Source organism: Vulpes vulpes, chromosome 9 (assembly GCF_048418805.1).
Source record: "Vulpes vulpes isolate BD-2025 chromosome 9, VulVul3, whole genome shotgun sequence".
NCBI classification, from domain to species: Eukaryota; Metazoa; Chordata; class Mammalia; order Carnivora; family Canidae; genus Vulpes; species Vulpes vulpes.
The window spans coordinates 63,677,262-63,692,827 of NC_132788.1; the positions used below are offsets into that span (position 1 = coordinate 63,677,262).

Sequence of the window (15,566 nt, forward strand, 5' to 3'; positions counted from 1 at the left end):
TTTAGAATTTGTAAAAGCACCTATTTTTATTTTTGCCTTGTTCCTGACATATTCCCCTATGCCAATTTTTTTAAAGGATTTTATTTATTTATTCATGGGAGACACAGTGAGAGAGAAGCAGAGACACAGGCAGAGGGAGAAGCAGGCTCCATGCAGGGAGCCTGATGCAGGACTCGATCCCAGGAGCCTGGGATCGAGACCTGAGCGGAAGGCAGACACTCAACCACTGAGCCACCTAGGTGTCCCCCAATATGCCAATTTTTAAATGGTGATGCATTATGCATTTTAAAGCATTTTGTTTTCTTCTTCATCCTGGGAACACGATTTATCTTTCAAAGTCCAATTCAAATATAAATCAAACATAAATATAAAAATTAAATTATATAATATTTAAGCCCTTTAAATGCAATATATTCATTAGGGACCCTTTATCCTACTCAGGGAACACCAGCTGCAGGGCCTGCCCCTCCCTTATCTTAGCATATCCATTAGCTCTCATCCTTTCTGACACACTGCAGATGTCTATTTGTTGCATTATCCCTTTTCCTGCTTTTCCACCGGGCATAATGTTTCACAGAATCTCTAGTGTGGTAGAGTACAAACCTGAGAAAATAAGTGGATTATTTCAGTGGAGGTCACAATGGGGAGAGTAAATGGCTCTGCTCTTTATGAATTCCTTCCAATGAATTCTTGTTCATGTAGAAATATCCTAGTAGCAAACTGTGCCTGTGCCGTCATCTCTTAGCCCACAGAGGAGACAGACCCTGGGGCTATAGTCTGGCAGGCTGGAGGGTGCACGATGGCATTCTCTAACAGACCGCACAGTCTTAGGCACCTAACTCTGGAGGATTGGATACAGAACAGCAGAGCAGTCTGGTCGATAGGCTGGTTTCTTAAAACTCTGATTTCTTGGCTCAGAAATCATTTGCAATTACTGACCACAGAGAAAGTGCTTGTGAAAATTTCATTTGCTAGAGATGATCTAACTGGGGATTGAAAGAGTACCCCTGAGTCTTTGTAAATGAGGAGAAGTACACTTGTCACTTGAAATGCTTTGTTTTGTTCTGTTGACTGGAAGAAAGCAAACCTACAAAACTAAGTTTGCCTGAATTACACTCTTAATAGAATTTTTAACTGAGTCAGAATGATTATAACAAAAGGAACTTTATGGACAGGGTGATGTTGGGTAAGACACCAAGCATTGCCTAGGCTGCCTGGGCCAAGGCTCTGGCTGTCCAGCTGTCCGGGATAGGGTGTAGGAGTGCCCTCTGGGTACTTCTCTTCTGTCTTTCCTTTGTGATGTAAATTCAACTTACTGATATCCTAAGGATCCCATAAAAGGCATTAAGAGGGTATTCAATTGCCTGTCAAGGCCAGTTAGTTATCTTAGCAGCCATCCTAAATTAAATTAACCCAGGCTCTCATTCTGAAAACCGCCAGGTTCCTGGCTTAGTCATCTATACCTTCAATTGCATATAGGATCAAGCATACACTACTGGATCCATGTGAGAATTCAGGTGTCTCGTCTGCTCTTCAGAACACAGCGCTTTCTGCATGAAAAAGTAGAATAAAAAAACGTTCCCCCCTAATGCTATATCTAGCTTCCATGAACAAAAACAAAAGCCAAAGTGTATGTTTGCTCTAACTTTCTGGGCTAATGAAATAGTATTTTAAGTTGGGTAACATTTGAATGAGTAGTTGGAATGGAACTGTACCATTTCCTATGAGGCTTTCAAGACCTTAGGTTCTTGGCTATTCTCTTTTCTCTTTCTTTAATGGATTTAAATGTTATTTATAGGTTAACAACTGGTTGGGTTTTTTTTTTTTTTAATTAACTGTAAAGGAGAACTCTTTTCTGAGCTTCAGACTTATATCCAGCTCATTTTAGCTATCATACACTTAAGAACACTAATTTAGGCTTCTCAATTTTATCCCCTTCTCCCGCCCACTCTGGGCAGCCTTCCTAATCTTATGTGGCTACCATCTACACAGCCACTTCAGCTGTAAGCATGGGGTTCACTTTTGATTCTTATTTTTCCTTCAATCCCAACACCAAAATGCATCATGACACTACATTATTCTTCTTCTAAGATACGTCTATGTAAATATATACACACATACATTATATGTGCAACCCTCACATGTTTCTACTCATTTCATAGCACTGCCATTACCATACTCTAAGCCAGTGGATCCCAAAGTGCCATCAGCATCACACAGGGACTCTTAGAAAAGCAAGTATGTGAGCCTCCTCCCACTCGGAGACCTTCTGAGTAGAGGATGCTTTTCAGAACAATCGAAACTCCATCAAGGCAAAAGAGCCCCCAACAAGTCCCTGGGGGAATAGAGACAGGCCTATCAGGGGACCCACCTCAAGATATCCATAGGCCCTACCTGATCAATGGGTTACTTAACAACCAGGCATGGTTCCATATGTCCCCATCCCTCCTCACCTTTCCCCTTTAAAAACAACTCCCACCTACCCACTGCCTGGTTGCAGACAAGCTCTCCTTTGCTGGCCTAACCACCACTCCCTTGTGGTGTATGCAATAAATTTCTATCTCCTTTGTTTTGTCTCTGGGGAATCCTTTCCCCCAGCAGGCAGCACCGGCTTCCTCTCCATCGCTGCCCCCATTCGATGGAGAAAGACATCACATGAACCAGAAACCCTGACTGTGGGGCCCAGAAATTGTGTATTCACAAAGGCTCCAGATGATCCTGGTATTTGCTGCAGTTTAAGAATGCCTTAGTAGTCCCCATATTTTACTGGCCAGCTGAAATCAATTCACTTGGTTCTCTTCTGCCAGTCTTGCCCCTCCCGATTCATCACCTTCCTAGCAGACAAAATAATTTTTTATTCCTAAATTTGATTCAGTCATTCCTTTGTTTAATACTTCTCAATGGCTTTTAAATGCACTCTGAATGAAATTGAAAAATGTTTGAGCAGAGCCTGCAAGGGACTTCATACTCTGTGTCTTATCAATGACTCTGACCTCTCCTACCACACCTCCTCCTCTCCCTTAGTCATGCCTTTGCCATTGCAGCCTCCTGACCTGCTTGGTGGATCACTCCACAAGGCTGGCTTCTCATCCGGGAGGTTTCTCTCCAACCCCTATTATACTCCTTGCTCCATGCCTCTTCTCACACTTTCAAATTTCCGTATACACATCTGTTTACTTGCGTATCGTGCACTTCCAATCCTAGATCATCAATTTTGTGAGAACAGGGACCACATTTGTTTTCTTCCCCCCTCTGTGTACCCACTGCCACTTAAAATGCTTATCGCATCAGAGATGCATTAAAAACAAAGAGATGAGGGACGCCTGGGTGGCTCAGAGGCTAAAGTTAAGCCTCTGACTTCAGCTCAGGGTGTGATCCTGGGATCCTGGGACAAGTCCTGCATGGGGCTCTCTGCATGGAGCCTTCTTCTCCCTCGATGTCTCTGCCTCTCTCTGTGTGTCTCTAATGAATAAATAAAACCTTAAATAAATAAATAAATAAATAAATACATACATACATACATACATACATACATACAAAGAGACAAAAACCTGCTAAATGACTAATCAAATGCAATTCTTATGAAGGATAAAATGCAAACCAAGTAAAGAAAAATAAAATTGGTGTTGATGTTGGTTCTTAAAAACTGGGCTTAAGAATTCCCAGGTAATATCTGAAGTTGGTGAAGCCTGGTTGGGATTCTTTTGCACGTGGACAAATCACACATGCCAGGATTTTAACACTGGTGCAGGGGGTTAGGCTAGCAAAGATTAGCACACCTATATAATCTTGTGTGTCTTACAATTAGCCTTGAGCAGTTCACATGTATATGACAGACCTTGATTCTCTTTAGTTCTGGTTGATCCATCTTTGTAACCCACAGGCAACACCCATTCAAAACACACTCTGGGTATGTAAGCTGGGCTCTGCTATTTTGATTCTGCTTTTGATTAATACCCCCTTGATTACTACCCCCTTGAGATTACCTGTTGAATTTTGTTTGCTTGTTTTGCTTTCATTTCCTCTTTTTGCTCACAAGTTTGGTATGCTTTAAGCTCAGGATAATTTTAGCTTTTTCTTTGCCTCTAGTACTCAGCATTCATCCCAGCCATGGCTGGTACTTGCTGTCTGTCCCATCCATTCTTGGATGCCAGATCACAATCATTTGGACCTAATCATTATGTGAGCTCACTTGGATGGGAGATCTCAGGAGAGGGAGAACTGGACAGGTATAAATATTACTAGGCCAGAGCAATGTGCAAATGAGGTAGCCGGCCTGCCGTGGCCTCAACAACCCTCTCTTCATCCCCCACTTATTAACAATGCTCTCTGAGAAACCATGGCCCAAACTCCCTACCACTATGACATTAATTCTGTATTACACTCTCAAGAAGCCCTGCTCTCAATAATTTCCAAAGTGCCTTCTAAAGATATACACTGATAAAAGCTAACAGCCTAATTCTCAGCTTTGTAAGAGGTATTAGAAGGAATTTCCTGGGATAGGGCCTGGGATGGTTCACTTTATGTGCATTGGGTACCTAACCATTGGTTAAGCAGTATTCTAGGTGTGTCTGTGAGGGTGTTTCTGAATGAGATGAATATTTAAGCTGGTACAGTGATTAAAACAGATTGCCCTCCTCCGTGTAAGTAGGCAACAACCTCAACAACTATGAAAGCTGAAATACAACCAAAGGGCTGAGTCAGAAAGAATCTTCTCTGCCTATCTTCCCATTGGGACATCAGTCTTCCAACTTCATACTCAGACTGGAACTTACAGAACTGGCTCTCCTGGGTCTCTGGCTTGCCAATTATACATCTTGGGATTTCTCCTCCTTTGTAACTAAAGAAGCCATTTCCTTATAGTCTATCTATCTATCATCTATCCTATTGGTCCCATTTCTCTGAAGAACCCAGAGTAACTCAGGAACCTTCTGGACAAAAGAAAATCATGTGTCTGTATATACTATAATATTTATGAAGCTGGGATGTTCTACTCATTTATAAGCCTTGCCCAGTATAATCAGCCATGATGCCGCAGCAGGAAGGGACCTGATGCAGAACCTCTGGAAGTGTAACCCTATCATGTACACCTCAGCACAGAGGTCCTGCAACACCCTTCCTTCTCTGACTTCTGCTGCTCTAGGGTCCAGGACCCCAACCACCAGGCTGGGGCCTGACCTATTTCAGATCCCTTTCAGGAGAGGAAAATCATGGGATGCATAGTGTACTGAGCCCCAGCTATGTCTGGCTCAGCAAGGGTGGAGATGCCATAGCTCATGTTCTTTACTCTCTGTGAAGATTAATGTATTTATTTAAATTAATAATGATTTCAAGTAGGGCGCAAATATTACGAGAAGCACACCGTTAAATTTTGAACCTGAAATATTAAGAAACTAAAACATTTTTTAAATGGCCAGAGGCTATTAGCTAACATGGAAGCAGACACATTCCAAACAGAACATAAACAACTTCAGCAGAATATAAATGATAATCAGACAAAGCCATTCAATGACTAAATATGGTGGAATGAGACAAAAGCAAGGTCAATCCACAACTGGGTCTGAAATTAGACAGAAACAAAGATACTTGGCAACCACAAAAATAGCATCTCCTTTCTTCAGTTCTCTAAAGTGCCCATTATTTCTGTTTTAAGTGACTCATCCCCTATGCAAAAATCATCAAGACATACTACTATCAACTTGTGTCTATTTCCTAAGAGGACCCAAAACCAAAAGTAGCTCTCATTTCCCTAAACCTCCGTAAAATCACCCACCTCAGCCCCCAACATAAAATAAATGACAATCTTTAAAATGAGGGTCTTAGATGAAACCCATTATTTTGGCAAAATTGGACACTTTTAAGTCAACTTAAAAGGATGAATACATTTATTGAGAGAGAAAGAGGGAGAGAGAGAGAGAGTGAGTGTAAAACCTGTGTCTGACTACAGAAGAGCTCCTGATGATCTCTGGCTGGTGCACTTTTATCTAACTTTGCACAAGGAAGTGGCTGCTTACTCAAGGTCACATTTGACAGGAAGAGGGGGTGGTTGCAGACATTAAAGAGAAAGATATTTTAAAGTACTAGCAGGTAACTTGTTTGTTACACAATTCAAGCCTCAGGTCAAATGAGACCATTCATCTAAATGCTGAGTATAATGCCCAGCACAAATTCAAAGTACGTTTTTATCATCACAATCATCATCACTATCATCCTTTTATTATTATGGATTATCAAGCCCTACACATGATTGTAACAGGATGCATATGCACTTGTATATCCACACAAACCATAAAAACAAGAACATTTGGCTAATTGAGCATATTAGAAGCCTGTTCACTCATCACGTCAGCAAAGGAAGAGGAACAAGTAATACTCACATTGAGCTGAAGTTCATCTGTCCACTGTCCGATCAGACGGTAACCAGGATTGGTGGTGTTTGTGGTCTGGTACTGAAAGATGTCATAACGCCCAGGTGCATCCCCATTTTTGTTAAACATTACTGGGGTGCCTGCACTCCCTGAGGAAGACAAAAAAAATGCCAGCTTCTATAATAGAGATTCCTTCTACCTCTTATGCCGTGGGTGATGGTCTGGAGACCTGCTGATGAGCAAGGTACCTAGTAGATACCCCATTATTTAATAGGTTCCCCCTAAATTGGCAATGTGTAACTCATGGGCAAGTCATCACTATGGCCAGTGGATGCTTCCTAGGGAAGGTTGAAAGGTGAGCTGCTCCCTGCTTTGAACAGTTCTATTTCTCAATATTTTGTAGTATTTTATGCTAATCTTTTCTCCTTGTGAAGAACATTAAATGCGTTAAATGAGGCCATCCTAAGTTGTGTTATTATTTTAGTCTCCACCTAATTATCAATTGTGGTTAGTAAAGAACCATTTCAAAGATAATACATTTTAAAAAGGAAATCTAAGAGAATTAAAAAACAACCAAAGGAAAAAGTTTACTTAAATATGTACTTGGCTATTGATTGCATTTAAACATATTTGTTGTTGATTATTTCTCATGTATATGTTAACTAGTCCAAAATGCATAGCAACTTACCTGGAAAGTATTTAGTAGATATTACTTTTTTTTCTTAATCTGCTATGTGGGTCTTCTTTAAAATGAGGGTCTTAGATGAAACCCATTATTTTGGCAGAATTGGACATTGAAGTCAACTTAAAGGACTAATACATTTATTGGGAGAGAGAGAGAGAGAGAATCCTTTGAAAGATGTGTGTGAGAAGCTCCTTACTATTGGCCAAATGGAAGAACGGACAGATTGTACACAGAGAATGAAAGATGTGGGTTTGGGTTACTTTCAGCAACAGTGACAAAGGATTCATCAAAAGTTGGCAAGCTGAGTGCTGTTTCTCTCCTGATCCCTTGGAAATAGGTCAAATACCTGACCTCAGGGTATGTGACTGGTATCTGCTCTCTAAGTTAATACTGGATTGATATTTTCCAGAGAAAACAATGATCTATTTCCCATCTTTCACAAGGAAGTTAAGGATCATTTATAAGCTGAAACAGAATCACTAAGAACAGAAGTTCATTTTGCTGTTTTTTGTTGGAGAGGGTAGGGTAAAGTCAGGTAATGAGCATGAAGCCCTGTTGAGAATCCTCATTATAAATTTAAGATCCTAATGATGGCAAAATTTTGCATTTGGTTAGCAAAGTCATTAGCTTCTGTAAAGGCTGGGCCAACATGCTATTTACATTAATAACATGGATAGAAAAAAAAAAGGCATGTTAACTAAAAGAGAGAAAATATGCTAAAAACAGTATTTAAAAAAAAAAAGGCACCTATACTTAAGGAAGCAGGTGTGATGCTGAATGGCCACACACTCAACACAAGAACAAAGTTGGAAATGGGTCCCGACAGAGTGACAATATATTAGGTCATCCGAGACATACAAAATTACAAACTAGAGGTATAGTTACCTCTAGTGGAAAAGGGAGTCCAACATATTGGCAGGATACAGGAACAGCTAAAGAACTCCATACTATCCTACAATAATTGAGCATAAGATTTTATGACTCTTTGGTATTGAAAATGAAAAAAAAAATGGAGCTCATGGTAGGCTCAATAACAGCTCCCCAAATATTTCCATGTCCTAATCCTCAAAACCTGTGAACGTTACCTTACAGAATGAAAGATTTTTGTAGATGTGACTAGGGATCATGAGATGGGGGAAGAGTTATCTTGGGTTATCTGGGTGAGCCCAGTACAATCACAATGGTCCCTATAGGAAAGAGGGAACAGGAATCAAAGAATGAAGGAGTTGTGATGGTCAAAACAGATGTTAGAGTGATGTGAGGAAGGGTTCATGACCCCAGGAGGACAAGTGACCCTCTTGAGCTAGAAAGAACAAGGAAACAGATTCTTTCCCAGAATCTACAGAAGGAACTAGCCCTGTCTCCACCTTAATAAAGCCCAGTGAGACCTGTGGTTCTCAAACCAGAGAATTTTAAGATCATAAATTTATTTCATTTAAACCACTAAATTTATGGCATTTTTAAAGGTAGCAATATGAATCTAATAAAGAGCTGGAGGACATAGAACATCAAACTTCCTAATTTTACAGGTGACAAAGTATACTGAGGTTCAAAAGGGGAAGTTCCTTGCCTGAGTGACTCAGCTAACTAGAGTAGTGCTTAGTAACTGGCTTTGGAATCCCCAAGAAGGGTTTAAATTCCAGGAACTGCCTTTTATGTGTGATCTTTATCACATTATTCATTCTCCTTCAGCTTTTTTTTTTTAAGATTTTAATTATTTATTCATGAGACACACACACAGAGAGGCAGAGATATAGACAGAGGGAGAAACAGGCCTTCTATGGGGAGCCTGATGTGGGACTCAATCCCAGGACCCTGGGATCATGACCTGACCCAAAGGCAAATGCTCAACCACTGAGCCACCTCGGTGTCCCTCTCCTTCAGCTTCTGACTGTCCCCAAGGACACATTTCTAATAAGGTTAGGGAGGATTAAATGTAATAGTAATACAGTATATAAACCGCAGAGTTCCATGGGTTTTATGTAACAAATGCTCAATAGATAGTAATGATTATTTTTTAATGTTTTTGTTTTTAAAACAAGCTCTGACCAGTTTTATTAAAGAGAATTTTTGTGTCATTTTCTTTTCACCAGTCTGTCCTGGCATGCTTCTAATGATACGAGAATCACCTGCATTAATGATAACCAGTGTGTATAGTCTGGAGTATTTCCCACATGCTGTGCCCACCTCAAAGTTATTACTGCTGTAGTGATGATAGACACCAGTTTTGGCCAACAGGGCATAGTACTTCCTTTCAGATTTCCTCAGAGACTGGCAGTTGTTGGTGAGGATGGTTAGTTTTGTTTTGCCATGTCTGATCATTTTCAGAGTCTGCTTGTACTCCAGCATGCACTTTCCACTTTTCATAACAAATTCAAGCCTAGGTTGATCGACTCCAGTGACCTTTTCATCTTCTTCGTAGCCACCATCTTTCTGCATTAGATTAGAGGCGGCCCCAACCAAGAGCAGATGCCAAGATGGCTGAGAGTGAAAAAGGAAAGACTTTCCTTTTTATCATTGTTTTATTTGCTGATATCTCAAGACCAGAACATCTGCCTTCAGATATTCAGACTGTCTTTTAATTCACCAAAGTTGTCTCTCCTAACTGGTATCTTGAATTTCTCCATCAGTGTAATTTTTTTTTTTTGTATTTTCTAAAGAGCAGCCTAGAGCCCATTTTGAGGATAAGCACTGATCAATGAAGAACATTGCTGTGGTCCCACTAATTTGAGTGAGTGGGTGCATCTTTGTGTGGCCAAGGGCACCATTTCTATTTGTTCCTTCTACGTCTTACCTGAACCCTATCCCCAGAGCCCAGAAAGGTACCCAATTTTATCACAACAGAAAGCTCTTAAGCCCTCTCTGTGTGCTAATCAACACAAGCTTTTCCAGTATAGAGAGGGAGAAAGAAAAAAAAAGTCAACCACATACAACATCAATAACAAAAACAGCTTTTTAATACTGGCTTTCTGTTTTCAATGAGCCTTCTCTGTATAAGGAGAAGAAACGAAATCTGGATTCCACAGGTTATTAGCAAGAAAATGAGAATCCTATCATTTTGCAGGAAGATATTAATATTCATATGCTCACCTTTCTTTTCTTTCACATTGGATACTAGGATTCATGTTATGCTTTGCTGTAATTCTACAGCTTCTATTCATTAAATAATATGACTTGAGCTTTTCTTAGTCTTTGAGAGGAGAGAGCAAGAGTATTGGAGGCCTGAGGCTCCAAAGGATCTCTAGCTTACCAGCTAAATATTCATCAAAATGGGACACACTGCCTAATCTTTCTCTCTTCTTACAATCTTTGTTAGGAGAAATGATTCTTGTCATGCCCTTTCCATTCTCATTAAAGTTCATGCTTAAAAAAAAATTAAGGCAGAAGAGCTGAATACTTTATCTAAGTGATGGCTTGTAATAGCATATTGTGTGGCTTTGACCTTTTTGATAAATTCTATAATGCAACTGGCTTATTATTTCCATGGTTTTTTTTTTTTTTTTTTTTTTTTTGCCATAGCTCCTATTTAACAGCATCCCTGAACTTCTTGAAAGAGAATAAAGGGGATTATGTTCAACAAAGACTTGAAGACTATATTAAAAGAAAAAATCAAAGAAGTCCAGAGAAGAGAAAAAAAGTTATCAAAAGAGAAGTTAGGGCAGCCCAGGTGGCTCAGCGGTTTAGCGCTGCCTTCAGCCCAGGGCCTGATCCTGGAGACCTGAGATCGAGTTCCACGTCGGGCTCCCTGCATGGAGCCAGTTTCTCCCTCTGCCTGTGTCTCTGCCTCTCTCTCTCTCTCTCTCTGTATCTCTCATAAATAAATAAATAAATAAATAAATAAATAAATAAATAAATCTTAAAAAAAAAAAAGAGAGAGAGAAGTGATTCCCTGCAGAAATTTCCACAGGTATCATCGTGAAGGAAATATAACCACCTACCAACCTGGGGTGCTGAGAGGAAGCCAGATGCCAGAAGGCATTTGTCTTCAATATACTCTACTGAATTAGAGTATCTGAATGAAATTCCTTTTTTCCAGGGCAGAGAAGGATTTGGGATCTAGACTGCCCAGATGACGAAAGAGTCCTTTGCATCAAGGTATTTAGAAGTATTTTTCTCTCATTTTACCACTCCATAAACAGAGTCCAGAAACACAGCATTGATTTGTGTTTAATCATCTATTGCTGCTCAACAAACCACCCTCAAAATTAGTGCTCAAAATAATGACGACCTGTATTTTGAAATTTGAGCTGGGCTCGGCAGGGACATCACCTCTCTGGTCCATTCACGTCAGTGGGGGCAGCCTGAAGCTCACATGCCTGATAATTGATGCTGGCTGTCAGCTGGGATCTCAGCTGGGGCTATGGCTGGAATACCCTCACATGGCCTGTTTCAGTTCTTGGCTTCCTCCCAACATGGTAGCTGTTTCCATAATACTAATGTCCCCAGAGTACCAGGCAGAGGCCCTATTACTTTCATGCCTTATAAGTCACGTAATGTCACTTTGGCATTAATCACAGGCTTACACACAATTAAGGGGGAGGGGACCTAGATCTCACCTCTCAACACAGGAAAGCTAACTTCATTTTTCAAGAATAACACATGAGATGTGTCTTCCTTACAAAACATACCCCACTCCAATTTGTTCTCTGAAAACTAACCAATCTTGATACAGATACACTTAACTACTTCACTATGTAGCAATTCTCTAAGATTAGATATGTGAAATTACAAATTTGTTAAATATACATCAGCAAGTAGTGACATCTAGTTGGATGGGCCAACACAGAGATAACGAAATCAAATTTAGGCTCAGGTCATTGCACTCATTGGGATGCAGGAAAAAATGGCTGTAAGTGATGAAGACAAAATTAGCCACCTTTTCTCTTGGTGCATAAAAGGAGGTTAAGTACCTGATGAACCTATAACAATACTTTTAGGGCATTTTCTTATTTCCTAAATGATGCTTCGGTAAATGTGAATTTCAGAGTTATTAAATTGTACTCTACTGGTCTGGAACAAAACTCTCAGGGGTACAAAAAACTTTGAACTAAAATAATATAAGAGGACAATTAAACTTATTGAGACAAAGAAAAATCAAAATCCTCCCTAAAACATGCAGAAAAAGTCTCCATTCTAAGATGTCAGCAGGAATGATGCACTAAACCCTTCTTCTCAGATACTTAAACAGTAGTCTAGGGAGCAAGTTATGGAATTAGGTACCCCAGGTACCAAGTATGTAGCATCATCACTACCTATGTGCCTTAAAACATCATGGTTCTTGATTTCCCTATGAATCACTTCCTTATCTATAAAAAAAAAAAAAAAATTAGGGCAGCCCCAGTGGCGCAGCAGTTTACTGCCGCCTGCAGCCCAGGGCGGATCCTGGAGACCCTGGATCGAGTCCCACATCAGGCTCCCTGCGTGGAGCCTGCTTCTCCCTCCGCCTGTGTCTCTGCCTCTCTCTCTCTGTCTCTATAAATAAATAAAAATCTTTTAAAAAAATTAGGGAAAATAAGAGAACCTAAACAATTTGGAGTTTTGAATGTTAAGGAAGCCAACGCAAGTGAAGTACTTAGCAGAGGTTCTGACACATAGTAATCATTTGATAAAAAATCATTTGATAAAAATGAACCCTGCATTCAGTCATAAGCTCAGCAACTCTGGCTCATCAGTGGGAAAGATCATCTTGGCCAAATGAGTCCACAGACATTATCTGGAAGAAGAGTCAGGGTAAAGTCACCAAAGACATTTTCAAAATCATTTTTTTTTTACTAGGGCAAGAATGGCTATGCAAAACCACAGACCAGAATACAAAGCCCAAACTGACCATTACACATATGATAAACAGTACTGCTTGATAAATCATAAAATTTATATGCATTTAGTTCTGGGGAATTTAATTATGGATTCTAGGAGATTCTGTAGAATCAGAAGAAAGTATTAAAAAAGATTATTTGTAGTTAAACTGTTTTTCTGGTTTTATATATAGTCATTTTTGTCTCCATATTAACTAAGAAACTATTAGTTTCAAAATTGGCTATGATTTCCCTCCATCTAGCTATGAGGTAACTCTTAAATGACTGATGCAGTAATGTGGGTTTAAATGGATTATTATTTACAAGAAGAGAAGATGATTTTTCAAATCAAAATGTAATGATATAACTCAGGAAATTAACATTGATTAAATACTATTTGAAATATATGCAATTTAAAAAATTCTCACAATCGACAAAACTAAAAGGTAACCTATGGAATGGGAGAAGATAGTTGCAAATAACACATTTGATAAAGGATTAGAACCAAAATATATAAAGAACCACTAAAACTCAAGACCACAAAAATATTCCAATTAAAAAATGAGCAGAAGACATGAACTCTAGACATTCCTCCAAATAAGACATACAGGTGACTAAAAGACACAGGAAAAGATGCTCAACATCACTCATCATCAGGGAAATGCAAATCAAAACTTCTCACACCTGTCAGAATGGCCTTAAAAACAACAACAACAAAACAAAGCTAAAACCAAAAACCTCAAGAAATAACATGTATTGGTGAGGGTGTGGAAAAAAGGGAACACTTGCACTGTTGATAGGAATGCAAATTGGTGCAGGCACTGTGGAAAACATTATGGAGGCCCAGCAAAAAAATTAAAAATAGAAACAGTCTATGATCCAGCAATATTAGGTATTTATTCCAAAATACAAAAATACTAATTTAAAGAGATAATGCACCCCGATGCTTATAGCAGCATTATTTACAATAGCCAAATTATGGAAACAGCCCAAGTGCTCATTGATAAATGAATGGTTAAAAAAGATGTGGTATGTATATACAATGGAATATTTTTCAGCCATAAAAAAGAATGAAATCTTGCTATTTGCAATTTTCTCTGACATGATTTCACTCATGTGGAATGTAAGAAACAAAATAAATGAGCAGAGGAAGAAAAAAAGAGACACAAACCAAGTGATGGCTACCAGAAAGAAGGTGACAAGGGGAATGGGTTAAATACGTGATGGGAATTAAAGAGTACACCTATCATGATTAAAATAATAAAATAAAATGATATTAAAAATTCTTCATTGTCTCATTAGTGTCCTTTGGTATAGGATCTATCAGTGTTCCCACATTACATTAATAGTAATATTTCATTAGTTTCCTTCTGACTTTGTCATGACTTGGACAGTTTTAAAGAGTACCAGCCATTTATTCTGGAAAACATCCTTCAATTTGGATTTGTCTGATGCTCCCTGGTGAATAGACTGAGGCTATGTATTTTTGGCAATAAGACCTTAGAAATGATGTTGTAACCTCCGTAGGGTATCAAAGGTAAGTGATGTCACTAAATTTCATTATTGCTGATATTAACTTTGTGGGATTTTTTTTGCGATGTTAACTGTGATTACTTGGTTAACGTGCTGTCTTCCAAGTTTCTCCACTCTTGAGTTATTCTTTTTCCCTTTGTAATTAATGTTTCTTGATGGAAGATCTTTGAGAGCATGCAGATATCTTGTTTCTTATCATAATTTATCTTTAATAATTTTAGTATCCATTGATGATTCCTGCTTGGAACAATTAATACGGAGGTCCATATTAATGGTAACATTGTACTGCTGCCTGTCATGACATTATATTTCTTATTCTGCATTTACGTATTCAATTCAATCACTTATTTATATCAGTATAGACTCACTGATGTTTGCTTCATTCTGTAAGTTTAATCCATTATTGCCCTCAAATTGGCAAGTGTGGTCTCCCTCAAGTTCGTTCCAGTGCTCTTTCAACATGATCCCATCAGTTTTTGAGCACTTTCTTACTTTCTGGCACAACATGATGCTTCAAACTCATCTTGTACTTTTGCTGCCCTGGTCCTTAAATCAAGTTACTCTAAAGAGGTATTATTATTTTTTTTACTGGAAAATGTATATATATAAATAAGATGTGGATACTAGGTATCATCTTTTCTATCAAGGTGTCATTGCTCCTAGCCCTTTCAGTGGAGAGAACTAGGCAACATAGGTATGTACACATATATAACATACACATATCTATTCCTGTATCTACCTATCTGCATGCATATTAAAAGCTATGAGTTCTGATGCACCTGGGTGGCTCAGTCAGTTGAGTATCTAACTTGATTTTAGTTCATGATCTCAGGGTCCTAGGATAGAGCCCTGCATCAGGCTCTGAGCTCAGTGGAAAGTCTGCTTGAGAATTCTCTCCCTCTGCCCATCCCCCATTTCCCATTTCCCCTTATTCAAGCACTCTCTCTTTCTCTAAATAAATAAATATTTTAAAAAAGGCAGCTATGAGTTCATGCAGGTATCTCCTACCAAAACACAACACAAGGTTTCTTCTAGTTCTCTCTTATTCTTACCAGTAACTTCTTTCTCTGGCAGTAAAAACCTGGCTCTAATTATCCATAATATACTTCATTATTCTCTGAGTCCTCTCACATAAATTATTTTCCTAATTGTGAACCCACAAGTTTACTAGCTATTGTACAATAA

The 15,566-nt window shown here is 39.0% G+C and overlaps 1 protein-coding gene and 1 pseudogene across 9 annotated transcripts in view; both read right to left on the reverse strand.

Annotated features, from left to right (window-relative positions):
- GRM7 (glutamate metabotropic receptor 7) overlaps positions 1 to 15,566 on the reverse strand; it is an 823,590-nt gene that overhangs the window by 254,464 nt on the left and 553,560 nt on the right. For all 9 annotated transcript variants that reach the window (XR_011994328.1, XR_011994329.1, XM_072720358.1 and 6 more), the window contains exon 7: positions 6,378 to 6,517. Coding sequence is in view for 7 of the 9 variants with exons in the window: in XM_072720358.1 (XP_072576459.1) it covers positions 6,378 to 6,517 (140 nt within the window). In the remaining 2 variants the exon portion in view is untranslated. The remainder of the gene's footprint in view (positions 1 to 6,377; positions 6,518 to 15,566) is intronic.
- Positions 9,064 to 9,482, reverse strand: LOC112933702 (large ribosomal subunit protein eL30 pseudogene; annotated as a pseudogene).